This window comes from Alligator sinensis, unplaced genomic scaffold (genome assembly GCF_000455745.1).
Source record: "Alligator sinensis unplaced genomic scaffold, ASM45574v1 scaffold1457_1, whole genome shotgun sequence".
NCBI classification, from domain to species: domain Eukaryota; kingdom Metazoa; phylum Chordata; order Crocodylia; family Alligatoridae; genus Alligator; species Alligator sinensis.
In genome coordinates this window covers 523,587-539,846 of record NW_005842845.1, presented here as the reverse complement: position 1 = coordinate 539,846, position 16,260 = coordinate 523,587, and the positions used below count along the sequence as shown (strand labels likewise).

The window sequence follows — 16,260 nt, the reverse complement described above, 5'->3', positions numbered from 1 at the left end:
ACAGGAAGACACATGCGTGTTGGCTCCAAATCTAAAATTTGTGACTTGGGCCCTTGCTTAATTAAGGGCTTGTCTACAGAACAACAGAAGTCCTGCCAAGAGACCGCATTTTTTGGGTCACTTAGAGTATGTCTACACCACGTCTCCTCTCCTTGGTGTGCTTAAGAGTGACTGCAGGGGCTATCTCCAAGCAGCTTCGCTGCTGCCTTTTTTGGGTTTAGTGTGTGCAAATAGGGCTGGCTGGGGGGTGTGCTTGGGAGCATCCCTCACACAATGCCAGGGGCAAGGCGGTAGATGCCCCTGCGTTGCCCCAGTTATGCCCAGCTGAGATCCACTGTGTATTTTTCACAGTGGGCCATAATGGTTTGGATCAACTAACCCCCAGGAGCTCATCTAAGCCGCAGCTGAGGACTCAAGATATGTGGTGTGGGGGTGCCACATCCAGAGAATGGGCTTTTTTACACATGCAAGCAGCGCAGCGTCGGGCGCTTTGAAAAGCGCCGGGCGCTGTGACGCTTACAGTCGTATAAGTGGTGAAGTGCGTGTCAGCGCTGAGAAAATGGCAGTGGCACGCTTTTGAACTAAAACACTTATACAAGGTGTATTTTTGGGGTGCTGACGCGCATCTCGCCGCTTATACAACTGCACGTGGTGCCGCGCGGTCCGCAACAGCTCGATTAATCGAGTCTGCTCCGAAGCGGCGGATCTCCGGTGTGTTGTGGGACAAAAGAGTATGTGTATCATTGGTGGGATTAAGAGGTATGGCAGGTCCCGTGCAACGCAATAATGGGGCAGGGTGCAGGGAAGGGGAGGAAGGGGGAACGGGGATGGGGACGGACTCAATTACTCAAACCTGAAATATGGTTGAGTTTGAACAGATAACTCAGCTCCTCTCACATAGACCCAAACTGCTCTACCCATTTCTCCGACTTACCCGGTCAACATCCCTATGTCAGCAGGGGCAAATAACCTGCCAGATGCTCCCTATAGCAATTTATTTGCAGTTACGCAGCACCGGTTCCAGGCACTGGATGAACAAACCCAAATGCAGTTGCATCGATGTAAATGGGAAATTTTGTTTCGTCTACACACGCCCATAGCCCGTGTCCTAAACAGCAACAAGTCTTTGTGGGGCAGGGGCAGTCGCTGCTATGCATCTGGACCGGGCCTGGTACAACGGTGCCCTGACCGTCCCCTTCCACTTGCTACCATTATTGAAGCCGGTGACATTTTTTGCACGAGACCATTTTCACTGGACAATGCAGCCTGGGATCAACTAAAACACAAAGCATTCCCCCATCCATTTCTGTGAATTATTTTCAATCCGAAAAAAAAAAAAAGGAAAGAAAAAAGAATTTAAAAAGTTGGAAGGAAACATTGCAGCTCTAAAGGGTGTTTCATATTGAAATGCACTTTAACATTATTTGAAAAGCTTGAGTGAAAAGCATAACAAAAAGCAAAATGGAGTTTCTTTGACTTTGCCAGGCAATGAAAAATTTCACAAGATCGAGCCCTGGGTTGACCCAAAATAGGGTTTTTTTCCTCCCAGTTTCCCAGTTCAGCCAAAATAGCGGTTATTTACACAGCTTTAGTTACTGGCACATAAAGATTAAAGGACAGCAATCAAGGAAACTCCAGTCCCCAAATGAGATGCAGCCCTCTCTACGGTGGGATGCAGCAGCTGTTTCAGTCTCACTAGGCAACAGCTAAAGCCGCAGAGCGAAGTTTGGATTCACTCGGGCAAATCCGAATACTTGCCCCCAACACCCACGTCCCTTTCTTTGTCCCTTCCCTGTCACACACACCCAAACATTTGTTTCTTTGCCATTATGATCTATACCATCTATACCATCAGATGCTATAGATCACGCGGGCAGTACATCTCTAGCTGGAATAGTCCAGGGTGCCATCAGCTATCAGCAGGGTACCACAAGTGAGTGCAAGGATGGGGCTGGGTTGAGATGCACAAGCTGTGCGGTATACAAAAGCAGGTGTGGTGCTGGTCAGGGCTTAGATGCATATGAAAGGTGCAAAGATAATTAACAAGGATTGCTGAAGATCATTAGCAGGGATTGAGCCCCGCGGAAGAAGTTTGTGCAATGGGTACTGTGAACAGGCCCAGGTCCCGTCATTAAGCATGGCTGCTTCTCTTACCCCGTGAAGCTTATAGCCATGCAATGGGTTAAGAGCAAATGTTCCTCGAAAACGTCTCTTGGCCTCTTGCTCGCTGCAAACCCCTCACCCCCTCGCCAAGCGAGTGAAAAACTTTTGTTGCTTTGTTTCGAGCCGACTCCGTGTCTGAGGTTCTGATCTGACACGTCTCCGAAAGAGCAAAAAGCCCACAGCTCAGCAAGATGTTATCAGGAGACGGGGAATTTATTAGAGACAGGGCCGGATGTGCCCCTTCCAAGGCCTGGCACAGGAGCTGGCCCCAGGAACGCGGGGCCGAGGAGTTGCTTAGGGTTAGCTCAAACATCTGGTGGGAAGCCGAGGAATTCGGAGTCAGCGTTTGTACGCCACACGTGCGGGGCGAGGGAAGGGAAAACAGACGCTGCAGTCCTGGAAGGGTGAAGCTGAGGCCGACGGGGCCTTTCGCTGGCTCCTCCTTCCACCCTGTAAAAATTTCACAAGCTCTTCTGACATGAGCCAGGCTCCGTGCAGCTCCTGCAGCCGAAGGGAACTGGAGCGAGAGCAGCGTGCGGGGAAGCCAAAGGGAGTCAGCTCCCACTTGGAGACTCCCTCGTCTGCTGCTTGCATTTTACAACCTTCCCCTTTGCCTTGAGGGGGCAAAAAAGGTGCAAATCATAGCCAAGCTGACGACTCCCAGAGGCCTCCGTGCCTCCATTACAATGGCGTGCTCGTGTGCGCAGCGAAAGGCTCAATCTGGCCGAGGGCCGGCCTCGTGCAGCTGTGCCAGTGCCCTTTAAATCTCCCCGCCAGCACCAGGGTCATTCCAGTCTCGGGCCCCAAACAGTTCTTCCAGTTCCCATCTGTCCTGAGCACGGAGAAACCTTCGTGTGACGCCGTCCAATGCACTCTGCTGTTCGCAGCCTGTATAAGTCCCATATCCGCACTGTCAGCATACTTGCACAGGCAGGCCAGCATGGCCCCAGTTCAGTAATGCACTTGAGCATGTGCTTATATCCCACTGATTTTCATAGATTTCATAGATTTCATAGACATTCGGGCTGGAAGGGACCTCGGAAGATCAGCCCTCCGCCGGAAAGGCAGCAAGTCAGCTGGGGTCATAGGATCCCAGCAAGATGAGCATCCAATTTACTCTTGAAGGCGTTCAATGCAGGTGCTTGAACCACGTGGTTTTGATAAATAGGGATGTGCTGATGCTCAAAGAATTGCATGATGCACGGTGCCTATTCTCTACCTGTCTCTGTATCTGTTGCTGCAACTTAATTACAGTGGTTCCCTCCTTCGGGCAGGGCACGGCACTCACCATCACGCAAGCCGCCCTCATTTGCCTCCTTTCAAGAGTCTAGCGCTGATGCCACATGCGTTTGCAAGTCTGGGTTCAGTGTTTAATGCAGAGTTAACTCAGACCATTGACGCCCAGGGTAGCCAAGTCCTGGAGTGCAAACCACGCTTGAGTTACTGTTTCCTCCTGGGCATCCCCAAGGACTTCAGGAGGACATATTGTGTGTTTGCTGGTGTAACAATAAACTGAACCAATTTATGAGTCTTTTCCAGTAATATGCAGGAGAATGCGTTTGTCTTTCTGGGCATCCAAGGGGAGCTGTGAGAAAGCACTGGAGGTATTTTAGTCCGCGTCCTCACTGCAAAGTGTGTGGCTGAGTTACCAGCCTGGGGGCAAACCTCACACAGGCTGCAGCCCCAGCTGGACTGACTCGTGTGAATTTAAAGCACCGCCATACCCGAGTGAGATAATTTTGTGCATGAATGGGGATGTGGGGTGGAGGGACTTGGGGGAAGCACCTATGTAAGAGCCCCAGTTAACTCTTCAGCAACCCTTCAGCAAATGCATGCTCAGAGGGTGGTGTGGGCCTTACCTGGTGATCAGCACTGCCGTGTCATGGCTGGCGATGCCATTCTCAGGGATAGCGTTTCCATTGCCGTTCCGGTTCACGATGGATTTCTGCCACTTGCAGAAGCTGTCCAGGGACTTCCCGGCATGGTGGTTAATCTCCAAAGTGGGCTGGAAGGGAAGCAGTCCCGTTATGTCCCCAAAGAGGCCATGACACGGTGAACCAGGAATACCTTCTCCCAGATCAGCCGGAGATCCACTTCCCTCTCCCATTGAGCGAGGTGGTGTGGGAGGAATCAAGACCACAGAGATACTGTGGTGCATTCAACTGTGGCTGGTGAATCCTGGGTTGCTTCTTAACACAGCAGGTCCCTTTTCTCTAAGGGGGCTTGGTACATTTAGCAAGTCGGCAAGCATTTTGCACCCGGGAGAACCTGCTCTACCTAGATGCTCGACTTGGTTATGCCTGGGCTGTTCAACCATGGCTTCGTGTTTTAACACGCAGGGATACAACAAGCTCAGCAGCGTGACGGAAGAACCGCCATGCTGTTCAGGTGTGCTGGGCTGGCAAAGACCCAGAAGCCCCCCCCCCCAAATTTTACCTGATCCTCGGTGAGAAGAATTAGTCGGGTCACGAGAATATTGACAATATTGCCCAGACTCGAGTCCTGGAAAAGTTTGGCAACCTGACCTCCAAGAAACAAGAAAAGACGAGTCTTAAAAATGAGCTCGCTGTCACTGAGATGATGCAGCGGCGGGTGGCTAGCGCCTGGGTGGGTGCACGCTGCTGCCCTTTGCTGGAGGAAATCCATGGGCATTGGTTTTTAGGGGTCTTGGCCCCATCATGTTGGAAGGGTGACCACAAAGATAAACACTGTCCAAAAATGGGGTCTGGATTTGGATTTCAGATCTTTCCAAAAGCAAGGAGCATTCAGTTTGGGGTCCTGTTTTCGGCCTGACTCTAACAGAAAGCACTAATCCTCTTAACAGTACCTAGATCTCCTTCTTGCGTCCAGGGGGCAAAGGCTTTTGGCTTTGGAGCTGCACCATATGTCAGTTATGGAGCCAAAGCGGGCAGGACTTTGCCATGCATTGGCAGCTCCATCACAGCTGCCTTTATCAGCCTGTTTGAGGAAGTTAAACAGTATGAAAGTGAAAAAGAAGTGAGAAACGGTGCCTCAGCTTCCAGTTGCCACAAAGCAAGGGCATACACTTGCACAATGGTAAAGCTCCACACCCGTCTATCTGCTGGTAAGTTGTTCAGATGCTTAAAACGTTGGGTCTGAGCTTTGCAGATGACTATGTATGTGGGCAGGAAATGCCACGGTCTCTTAGGCCAGGTAGACATTACACTTTTACCGGTATAAGTGATCGGAAACCGGTCCAGACCCATAACAGAACAGAAGTTAGGCACACACAGACTGGTTTCCTAATTTTTATGGTGATCAATTTGTACCCTGAATCATGAGAGCAGATTGCTATTGCATTTTACCATATGGGGACCAAGTGGCTAAGCAGCAGCTTGGCAGAAAAGATGCTGGGGGTTAAAATGGACAATAAGCTGAACAGGAGCCAGCAGTGTGTCCTTGTAAAGAAGGCTAACAGCATCCTGGGCTGCATCAGTAGGAGCGTTGCCAGCAGATCGAGGGCAGTGATTCTTCCCCTCTATTCTGTAGTGGTGAGGCCACATCTGGAGCACTGTGTCCAGTTTTGGGCCCCCCACTACAGAAAGGATGTGGACAAATTGGAGAGTCCAATGGAGGGCAATCAAAATGCTTAGGGAGCTGGGGGACATGACTTATGGGGAGAGGCTGAAGGAACTGGACTTATTTATTCTGGAGAAGAGAAGACCGAGGGGGGATTTAATAGCGGCCTTCAACTCCCTACAGGGGGGCTGCAAAGAGGATGGAGCTGGGCTGTTCTCAGTGGGGGCAGATGACAGAGCAAGGAGCAGTGGGCTCAAGTTGCAGCAGGGGAGGTTTAGGTTGGATATTAGGAAAAACTCTCTCATGAGGAGGGTGGTAAAACACTGGAACAGGCTACCCAGAGAGGGTGTGGGCTCTCCATCCTTGGAGGTTTCTAAGACCCGGCTAGACAAAGCCTTGTCGTGGATGATGTAGTTGGGGTCCTGCATTGAGCAGGGGGGTGGACTAGATGTGACCTCCTGAGGTCTCTTCCAGCCCTCATTTTCTATGACTATGATTCTACGTTTATCTGTTTTCCTGCCCAATTTGCAATGCTGATCATAAGAGATCATTTGCAAGGCTGTTCAAAGGCTATCTCCTCTCGTAGTAGATCTGGCCCGTAGTATGGCCATCTGAGGCCAGATTCTGCCACTCTGACTTGAGTGCATTGGCAACCGACTCCACACTCCAGCCCGCTCCGATTCTCCCTCCCCAGAAAATAAGCAAGCGGGTTTGGGGGTTTATGTTTAGGTCAGTTTGGGCCCTGCTCCAAATCAAACCGGCCAAGAAGGCACGTAACCTGCCTTGATCTGCCATTGTTTTTCAGGGCATGGCCAGCATGGGCTGCTCTATATGCATGGTGCTCTGCACTGTCCCCTGCTCGTCCTCCTTTTCCCTTGAAGGAAGCAAACTCCCCACCCGCCGTGCTGCGGGAATCACCTAGAGGCTCCCATGCTATACACCTCAAGCCGGACTGTGATGTGGGTATAACACTTACAATATTCATGATGGCCAGGATATACTGCTCTATGTCCCGCCGCCCGTGGTACCCCACCATCATTTTATCAGCCACCACTAGGGTCTCCACGTAGCGCTCGGTGCTGACAGATCTCTTTAGGGGCAGCTGGCCTCGCTGGCTGTGGTTGCTTGACGGCTTCAGCGGGGAGGGCTTTAGTGTTCTCAGCCACCAATGTCTTCCTTTCCAGGGCTTCTCATCTGGGAAAAGAAAGGGACTTTAAGGCGTATATACTGTCCCGAAATACCACATTGAGAGTGATTTTTAGTGTTAGGAATGTGACGTGGAAGGGCACTGGCTGCAGTCAGGTACAAGGTGCATAATACCTGTAAAAAGCTCCCCATGCTGACCCCCAGTCCCCATTGGTACCCCAACCCCAAGCTCAGGTCCACCCCTTCTCCTTCACACCAGCCTACAGCCCCTTTGCTATCTCTGGGCTCCCCCACACAACTCCCACAATACAGCTGAGTCCTTACCTGTGGCATCTTTTGCTGTTCCAGCCATCTCCGCCCTCCCCCTATGGCTCTGCCACTTAGCAAGTATGCAAACATACCGTGAAAGCAAAGCCATTGCAAATCATCCCCCTCCTTTCTTCATCTTCCAGCCCTAAATACAGGTTTTGGCTTCAGCAGTGGTTGCAACCTCTAAACCAGGGGTCAGCAATATTTTGGGTGGAGTTGCCAAAAACACCCGTGACCTCGACTAGGAGTGCCAGGGGCAGATGGTGGGGGAGCCACAAGGGGCCCGATCCTTGTAGTGGCAGTGCAGCCCCGGCCCCTTCCCTGCCGTCCACCCTGAGGCACGCGTGCCAAGCAAAATGCATTCAATGCCGCACTCTGGCGCCCATGCCAGGGGTTGCTTACCCCTGCCCTAAACTCACAGTAGATGGAGGACTTTGCTTCAGCCTTGACTGATAAACCAAGCTGCTTTGGCTCAAGTGCCTGTCTCCAAAGAGAGTTGGCCCCGCTGAGCATACTCCTTCCCTACTGCCGTACTTTGCCCAGCGCAGGGGCACTGCGGGAGGAGCATCCTGAACGCCGGGAATTGTAATGCACTGGAAGACCATTGCTAGGGGTCCCACTGAAGCTTTCTTGGTAGGAAACCAGAGGCAGAAATGAATCCATGCCCCTCTACTTTGGAGCAGTGAGAAACCTGAAACATCCTCCTGGGCAGGATGGGGGAGGTGGGCTTAATTTGGGGATCTAGGAACGTGATTGAATCCGACCTCACGGAGCTCAGACAAGGCCACTTGGCTTGACCGGGGAGAGCTTGTGGTCTGCTGCCCGCAGAGAAGGGGGATTTTTGGGGAGGTCAGGACAGGTCAAGACTGTGGGGCGACAGGAGGGGATGTCACTGCCGAGGCCAGTTGCGCTGTGGTTGTTCTGAACTGTATTTGGCCTGTGGCTCCTACTCCATGGTCTTTGCTTTCCAAGAAACAATTGGGAACAGACTCGCTTTCGTCTGGAAGCTGGGGAATGTGGCAAGGAGTCAGCACAAGGGGAGTCTGCTGGCTGCCTTGCGTAACATGACTTTGGGAGCCACGATGGGAGGAGCGGGGCCAGGAAAATCCAGGTCGTCTCCTGACGCTCTGGCGGGAGCAGGAGGGATGCAGCCCTCCTCACTCCTCGTCGGCGCTGCCGCAAAGGTGACGCTGCTCCTAGAAGCACCATCCCTTACAGCCGTGCTTCTACGTTGGCTCACGAGTCACGGGAGGGGGATCTCAGCTTTACATCCTCAGGATCAAATGCATCCTGCGGGGACACACACACCAGCCAAAGACTCGGGGCAGTTGGGAGCACCCTCCCCTCTGCATCCTCTGATCCTGACTGCAAAACACCAGCCTCCCTCCCTTCCTTTACCAGCTTCCTTTACAGAGGTCGGTGGGAGCCTTTGGGTGCCTATACACATGCTCTGACACACTCTAATTACAACACATCGGCACAGACTCGATTCATTGTGCCTCACCGTCACGTGTATTAAGCATCCTGCGTTTCCACATGACGGCAGGGGCACTTGTCGGATGAGCTTTAGTTAAAATGCCATTTTGCCATGCGGGGTGGTTGATACACGTGACGCTGCAACGTTTTAATTAGAGTGGCTATCCGGGAGCTGCTCTAATTAAAACGTCTCTACCCTGGAGCATGTGTATAGACACGCATCTAGGAAGTGACATGCTTTGCCAGTGCAACTTGCTAGATGGGGAGATTTTACTCATGGAAAAGAGGTCAAAAATCCTACAGACACACAGGCCATCTCAGGCCCTGGACTGCCATCGTGCTGCATGCTACAGACAGCAGCTCTGCCTGCTTCCGCTTGGGTGAAGATTTTCTACTGTCCGCACAGGGACATTGAAACACCTGGGCAATAATTCCTTCCAGCGTGAACACATGCACGCACGCGTGCACTGTTTACTATATTTTTCTTAACTATTTACCAAGCCGTCTGACAACCTGCAATAGCTATTTCCTTACAGCACCCTTGTGAGACAGAGAGTTTGCAAGCACTTTGTAGCAAGGATGTGTCTCCTGCCTCTGCTACTGTGTATGGGATGGGGCTAGACGTGTAGCCCAAGCACCATCTCAAAAAACAAAGGAGATGACCCTGTTTGGCAATCCAGCAAGGACTGAAGGCCCTGCATATGGCAAGGACACTTTTCCTGGCACCCGCTGGGTCATGCCGGGAGGGGGGGGGGGCAAAGCTTCTGGGGGAGCCTAGACTGAACTTCTTCTAGGACAAGGATCATAAGTAGGTGGGGGGGAGGAGATGGATGAGAGAAAATAGAAGGGGAGAACAGACGCTTCCAAGTGGAAGGATAAGGGGGAAGGCAAAGACATCATTGCTTTGCTACTCGAAATATCTCTGGCAGCTCACAGCGATTCCTCAAAAGAAACTGCGGTTGTCTCACATGAATGTCTCCCACATTGTAACCCTCCAGCAACATGCTTTCCACCCGGGCATCCACCGCAGAGCCTGGCGGCCGCGACTCAACCATCCATGGGCAGGAAATCCAGAATGAAGCGTAAATCTCCAGCCCGAACGTGCGCCGGGCCTCGTGGTCATCCCACATGGGGAACAGAGGGCAAAATCATCATTCCCTGCCTGCTGAGCAAGAGATGGGGGAGATAGGGCATGTATGCATCATCTGCACGCGTGCCCGTGTTCCCCTTCACACGGTGTGCTCCTACCAAAAGACAGGGCAAACACATCACCCTAGGCACACAGCTACCAAGGCTCAGTCCAGGCCAGAGGGGTGCACCCACGAACAGTAATTCCCCTGGGGCTCCCACCCCATTCAATAAGGCACCCTGCCCGCAGCTTCTCACCTACATACATACAATACCTTCCTTCGTGTACTCCTCCCTCCCACACAACCTCCAACCGCAGAGACTTGCCTAACACAGAACCTCCTGTTCTGATGCATCGCTCAACCGTACCCCCCGCCACACCACTCACCCATAGGAACTCATACACAAACACACGCACACAACCTTTGTTCTGAGATACCTCTCAGCCCTGTACGTGTTCACCAAAAATCACTGTAGAATAAAGACAGCCCTGCTATACAGTATCCACCCCCATACCAACTTTTACCAAATGCAGATGGACACAGTCCAGGCACAGAAAGACTCCAGCACGGTCCTGGCATGTACAAGACCAACAGATCCGCAAGCTCCCATCTCTATCCATCAAGACCCATGTATAAGGCACACATTGAAGGGGGTGCTTAGACACAAAGTTTGGGAGTACACACGTTATAAACAGTTTTTCACATTCACCGAAACAACATTTTTCTCCATCTTTCTGGAGAGAAAGAAGAGGAAATGGTATCTGTTCCTTTACCACTAACTATATATATAGATAGATATAGAGATATAGATAGATATCTATCTATATCTATAGATAGATATCTATATATCTATATCTATCTAGATATAGATATAAATATATATATATAGATATCTAGATAGATATAGATATATAGATATCTATCTATATCTATCTAGATATAGATATAAATATATATATATATAGATACCTATATAGATATAGATAGATCTATAGATATAGATATAGATAGATCTATAGATATATCGATATAGATATAGATCTATATATGTATAGATATCTATGGGGACACATCTATCTATATATCTATCTATATATAGTTATCTATATCTCTATATATAGAGAGAGATATAGATATATAGATATATTAATCACATGCACAAACAGTACGTTAAAAGAACATTATTAACATTGCAAAGTCAAGCTCTCAAACCTGGGAGATGTCAGGATTAAGAAAACCCATGCAATCTTAAATTTGCCCCTTTTGTGTGTGCGGGTTATGCTACAGTCTTTGATTGCCTTTGATCACGTACTATGTGTTCTGCACGACCATTGTTTCATTCAGTGCTCAATTAATGAACAGCTGTTCCATATTGCATCTTCCTCACTCAGCATGTGTCCCCAGGCCTCGCTTCCTGCATACTAGTCCAACCCTGCTCCAAAAGGAGCATTATTCATTTCCTCCGAATTATTAGTTTTGCAGTGATGCTCATAACTAGAGTATCCCAGAGCCTTGCAGACACAAATTCATTTATTTTCATAGCGATATGAAGAGTCCATGTCCTCATTTTGCAGATGGAGAATTGAGGCACAAAAACACTTGACTCTAAATGGTCACTGATTTGGGGTGCCAACGTGGGACACCTAAAGGGCGTAGTGACAGAATGGGGTAAGGCAGCTTGCTACAGCTCTGGACATGTGGCTTAAAGTCCTGCCCTGGACTCGTGCCAAATGACCCAGCTGTAAATGGGTACCACTTGCTCCTTTGGGCTGGAGCATCAAAGGCAGCTGGATGTAATGCTGGCCACATCCCTCCTTTGTGTCCTGTAGGCTACAAAAACTGGTATGCATTAACCACAATCTTCAGCAGTCCCTCGCCATTGAGGATGATTGCTTTCCATGACTGCTTTATCTGTGGGTCTGAAGATGGCTGGCGAGGCTGATCTGGGCTTGGCAGACTCTGCTGCAACTTGGGCACAAGTTTCTGTGTGGGGTGGGAGGTCCTGGGTTTTTGATTTGGGCTGTGATGGGCTGTTTCTGTCACTCCTGTTTTTCCGTCTCCTGCTGTCATTGTAAGGTCTCAAAGTCCTGAGATCCTTGCAGCAGGCTCTTTCTCATTTGGGGTGGTCCGGGCTTATAGCCTCCCATGAGTTGATGTTGCATTTTTTCCAAGCTGGCCTTGAGGACATCCTTGAAGCACTTTCTCTGCCCTCCTCTCAAGCGTACTCCTTAATTGAGCTGTGAGAATAAACCTTGCTTTAGGAATCTGGAGTCAGACGTCTGGATGGGTGTCAGACATCCGGACAATGGGAGACTACTGGCAGCACTTGAGGTGCTTTGAAGTCCATTGTCACCAGTGTCCGTGAAGAGATGCTTGGATTCTCTACTGGGAAACATCAAGACTGGTTTGATGAGAATGAACGGAAGACCCAAGCGTTAATCAGCTGCAAGCACAAGGCTTTTTGTGCTTGGCAGAAGGACATCAACTGCCAACAAGCCAAGGCAGAGGTCCAAAGGAGGACCTGCAATATGAAGAATAGCTGGTGGGAAGACAAAGTGAAGGAGATTCAACATCTTGCTGACATCCACGCTATGCATGGTTTTTTTTTAAGTGTCAACAAAGCCATCTATGGTCCGAGCTGTCAGGGATCAACCCTCTTGAGACCTAAGGATGGAGGAGACCTGATCAAGGACAGGGGACCCATCAACCCCGTTAGAAGGAGCATTTTGAAGACCTTCTCAATTGAAACTCGGTTGTTGACAAGGGTGCTCTTAATTCCATCCCGCAACACCCAGTCCGAGACGATCGCAAAATCCCTCCCACCCTTGATAAGGTTAACCACAACGGGCTGTTAGGTGCAGGAGGACCTTAGACTTGATGTGATAAGAACCTGACTTCTCAGAGCACATAGCATTATGCAGCACTATCTATGTTCAGACCACTCATGAGCTTGAGTCCTCAGCTCTTCTGCAAATTAGCCACCAGGATCTTAAGTCGGGTACCCCAGAAATGCAGAAAGCACAATTAGTAATCAACCATGAAAAGCTTTAAGTGACTTGCCCAGCATCGAATGGGAGCTCTGTGGCAGAGGCAGGGATCGAATCCAGTTCTCCAGGGCAGCATTCAACCGCCCCAACCATTCATTGTCCTTTCTCTTTGGCAACCTCTATCGCTTTCACTACCCAACTCCTCTGCACTGAATGAGACAGGGGTTCTCTGGGAAAAACAGCACGTGATCATGTAATTAAAGGCTGGAACATAATTCATATATAGTGGCATACTACTGCCACCCCACAAGTCACTAGCAAGACCAAAACTGTTAGATCCACCCACAGACCTGTGCTGCTTGAGCTATTGGAGCACCTCCTAGCAAGATATTACCTTTGGGATATGTTCTAATCAATAGATGGGGACAAAATGCTATAGTGTCTTAGCCTGGGTTAAAAAGGTTTCCAGAAGCAGTATTCTTGACTTCTTTGATTTATACCTTTGAACAACCTGGGCAATGCCATGTTCTCATAGGTAGGATACAAATTTGGCTCGAATGCAGAGCTGCTTCTTGCTACAAGGGGCAGCAAAGAGCTGAGGATGTGGGTCTACATGGAGCTGAATTCCCAGCTTGCGCTGGAGAGAATTGGAGTCACTGGCACAAATACCTAACACGCCACAGGCTGCATCCATGTGTGGGTACTGGAGAGACGATCGCTTGTACACGACGTGCGGGCTTCCCTCGCCCTCATTCCCTGCGCTGACGTTGGCTCCTGGGCTCAGTGGCTCAATGAAATACTCCTCTTCATCTGCGACTATCACCCCATGCTGCAAAAGGAAAGGTCGGGGGAGTAAAAGGAAAAGAAGAGAGAAGTAAGGTGATATGTCCCATGTGTCAAATTCCCTGCTGGTTCCCTTTCCCGCATTAGATAAACTGGGCAAGACGAGTCTGCTGCCATGGGTGAAATGAGAGCCCAGCTGACCAAAGGGCCGTGCACAAACTCCCAAGCATTCACCACAAACTCACACTGTCACCCAATATTTGACCTATCTCTACATTTTCACCCCGATCTCAAGCCCAGCCCCTCATATCCTTCCCCTAAACTTGGACTCAACTAAACCAAGACTCAAATTTCAACAAACCTCAGCTTCCACGTGCATCTAGCCCTCCCCAAACCCTCCCTTCAAGCTCAGATCCAGCCCCCTACATCAAATATTTGACTGCCTCCATCCTTCCACGGACAGTATTTCTCTTCATTACGATCCAGCTGTCCATAACTGGCCCCAGCACTGTTGTACCCAAACGCTTTACAATTGTTAATGCAAAAAATACAGTTTCACATATAACATTTTCATGAAATGACGGTGAAGATGATGTCAGTCTTCACTAGCTGTAACCACAAGGCATTTTGCCGATGCTAGATTCCCTTTATACTGATGCTGTCCCCTACATGAGCACTACATTTGATTCTCACCATCCTGTTTTCACGCCACTCCGGCAGACATGTAACAATGCACATGATTAATTCATGTTAAGCCCTCTATATACTGCAAAAGGTTTTTAAAGGGCCTTAGTGTAAATGAGAACTGGGCCTTGAAAGTACTAATTCTAATTAGACACGACACAGATGAGTTTTATGCATATGCACACATGCATGCCCGCATGCACACAGGGGTACACGTGCATGCACGTGCAAGCACACGCACACATGCACATTAGTAGAATGAACGGACCAGAGGGACCAGAGCTGGGTGCAGAATTAACATAAAAAAAAATCAATTTGGTGAATTTAGCTCCCTCAGTGCTCTCTGAATGATCGGTGAACAGAGCTGGGGAGACTCTCTGGTGACCTGCGAGCAGCCATTTGCAAAACAGCAGCTGTAAAATATTATCACTGAGATTTGTTAGCACTTTACACACATGCTGCACTGGTAGAGGGCAAGAGAAGGGGCAGGGCAATGGGGACCCTATTGCTTTGATTTTTACACTTTGTTATTCCTAATTGTATGAGAAATGGTTTGGGTGAACAAATTTCATCCCAGGACTATTTGTTAGCTGAGCGGGTTGAACAGCTTCACATAGAGGAGATTTTTTTTTCAGAAGTTGGTCCCATTTTTGATTAACAAATCATTCCCACCCCAAACTCCATGAATGCGTTTATTCAACAGTGCTCACACAGTGGGTTTGACCAAATCCAGCCAGCTGATTGCTCATTAGGCATTCTCTTTGCCCCTTCGTTATGCCCATTGTGTGATCAGTCCCCTAAGCGGCATGGTAGTTACTTCTGCAGAGCATCCTAATGCCATAACTGAATGCTTTAGAACGGGAGCATAATGAGTGACATGCAATGACCTTTCATAATGAATTTTCAGACAACTAATCATTCCCAATCAATGACATGAAATTCTGGGGATTAATGAGCATTTCTGTGAATGTGCAGTGATCCTTCATGCGCAAATGGACATAAGATCACATAGGTCAGAGCGAGCTGAACCTGGTGCTTGTGATTGTCGTGGACACTCAACGCCAATAGGACACTCAACATCGTGGGCACGCCACATCATCCTTTGACAATCCCAGCCTTTATTTGCAAACTTATCCATGTGCAATTTCCTAGTCATCAGCTCTGCTCACAAGTGGAGGCTCAAGGTGATTGTGGGATTATGTCAGGGTGGGCAATTATTTTGGGCGGAGGGCTGCTTACTGAGTTTTGGCAAGCCATCGAGGGCCGCGTGACAGGCAGTCGGGGCAAATTAATATTAATTTTATAAATTTTTTAGGGGCCCCGTGGGCCAGGTAGAATGGCCTGGTGGGCCGCATCCGGCCCGCAGGCCGCATTTTGCCCACCCCTGGATTATGTGTATTGGCTGTGAGCATTATGTTCAGTACTATTCAATTATCACTCCTAGGTGTGATACAGCATTTTTACATTCATTTAAATACACCAGGTAATATGCATAGGGACTTTGAAGATCCCACAAGGCAGGCACCTATCAGCAGCTTTATACACCCACATAGCTTTACAAATCCAGCCCAGTTTCATTCAGTCATCCAATGGAAGAGATAGGATTATAACCCAAGTCTAAGGCCACTGCTTTAACTGCTTAGCTCTGCTGCCACAATTTACTACATTAAGTGGTTGTCATAGCCTGTATCACCTACTTAGTTGAGTTGGTCTAATAAAAGACTGTGAGTTGGTCCAAAAGACTTTGAGTTGGTCTAGTAAAAGACTGAGTTAGTCCAAAAGACTTTGAGTTGGTCTAATAAAAGATATCAGATTTACCCAAAGACCCTTGTCTGCCTGTGTCCTTAGACCAACACGGCTACAACCTCCACCCCTACTTCCTTTTGTGTGTTTTTTTCTCCTTTGGCTGAACATCTCTCAGCTGTGGATTGAGTTAACTTGCTAGAAATGGCTGTGCATGTGAAACACTGCTCTTATCAAAAGAGTGGGGAGACCTGGGCCTAATCAAAATCTGCCTCCGAACCAGGAGAAGTTTGCAAATA

General features: G+C 49.1%; 1 protein-coding gene across 1 annotated transcript in view; it reads right to left on the bottom strand.

Annotated features, from left to right (window-relative positions):
* Window positions 1-16,260, bottom strand: part of ADAMTS10 (ADAM metallopeptidase with thrombospondin type 1 motif 10) — a 96,702-nt gene that overhangs the window by 44,422 nt on the left and 36,020 nt on the right. The window contains exons 4-7 of the mRNA XM_006035509.3: window positions 13,421-13,580; window positions 6,680-6,897; window positions 4,600-4,683; window positions 4,023-4,168 (exon numbers count right to left, since the gene is read on the bottom strand). Coding sequence (XP_006035571.1) covers window positions 4,023-4,168; window positions 4,600-4,683; window positions 6,680-6,897; window positions 13,421-13,580 — 608 coding nt within the window. The remainder of the gene's footprint in view (window positions 1-4,022; window positions 4,169-4,599; window positions 4,684-6,679; window positions 6,898-13,420; window positions 13,581-16,260) is intronic.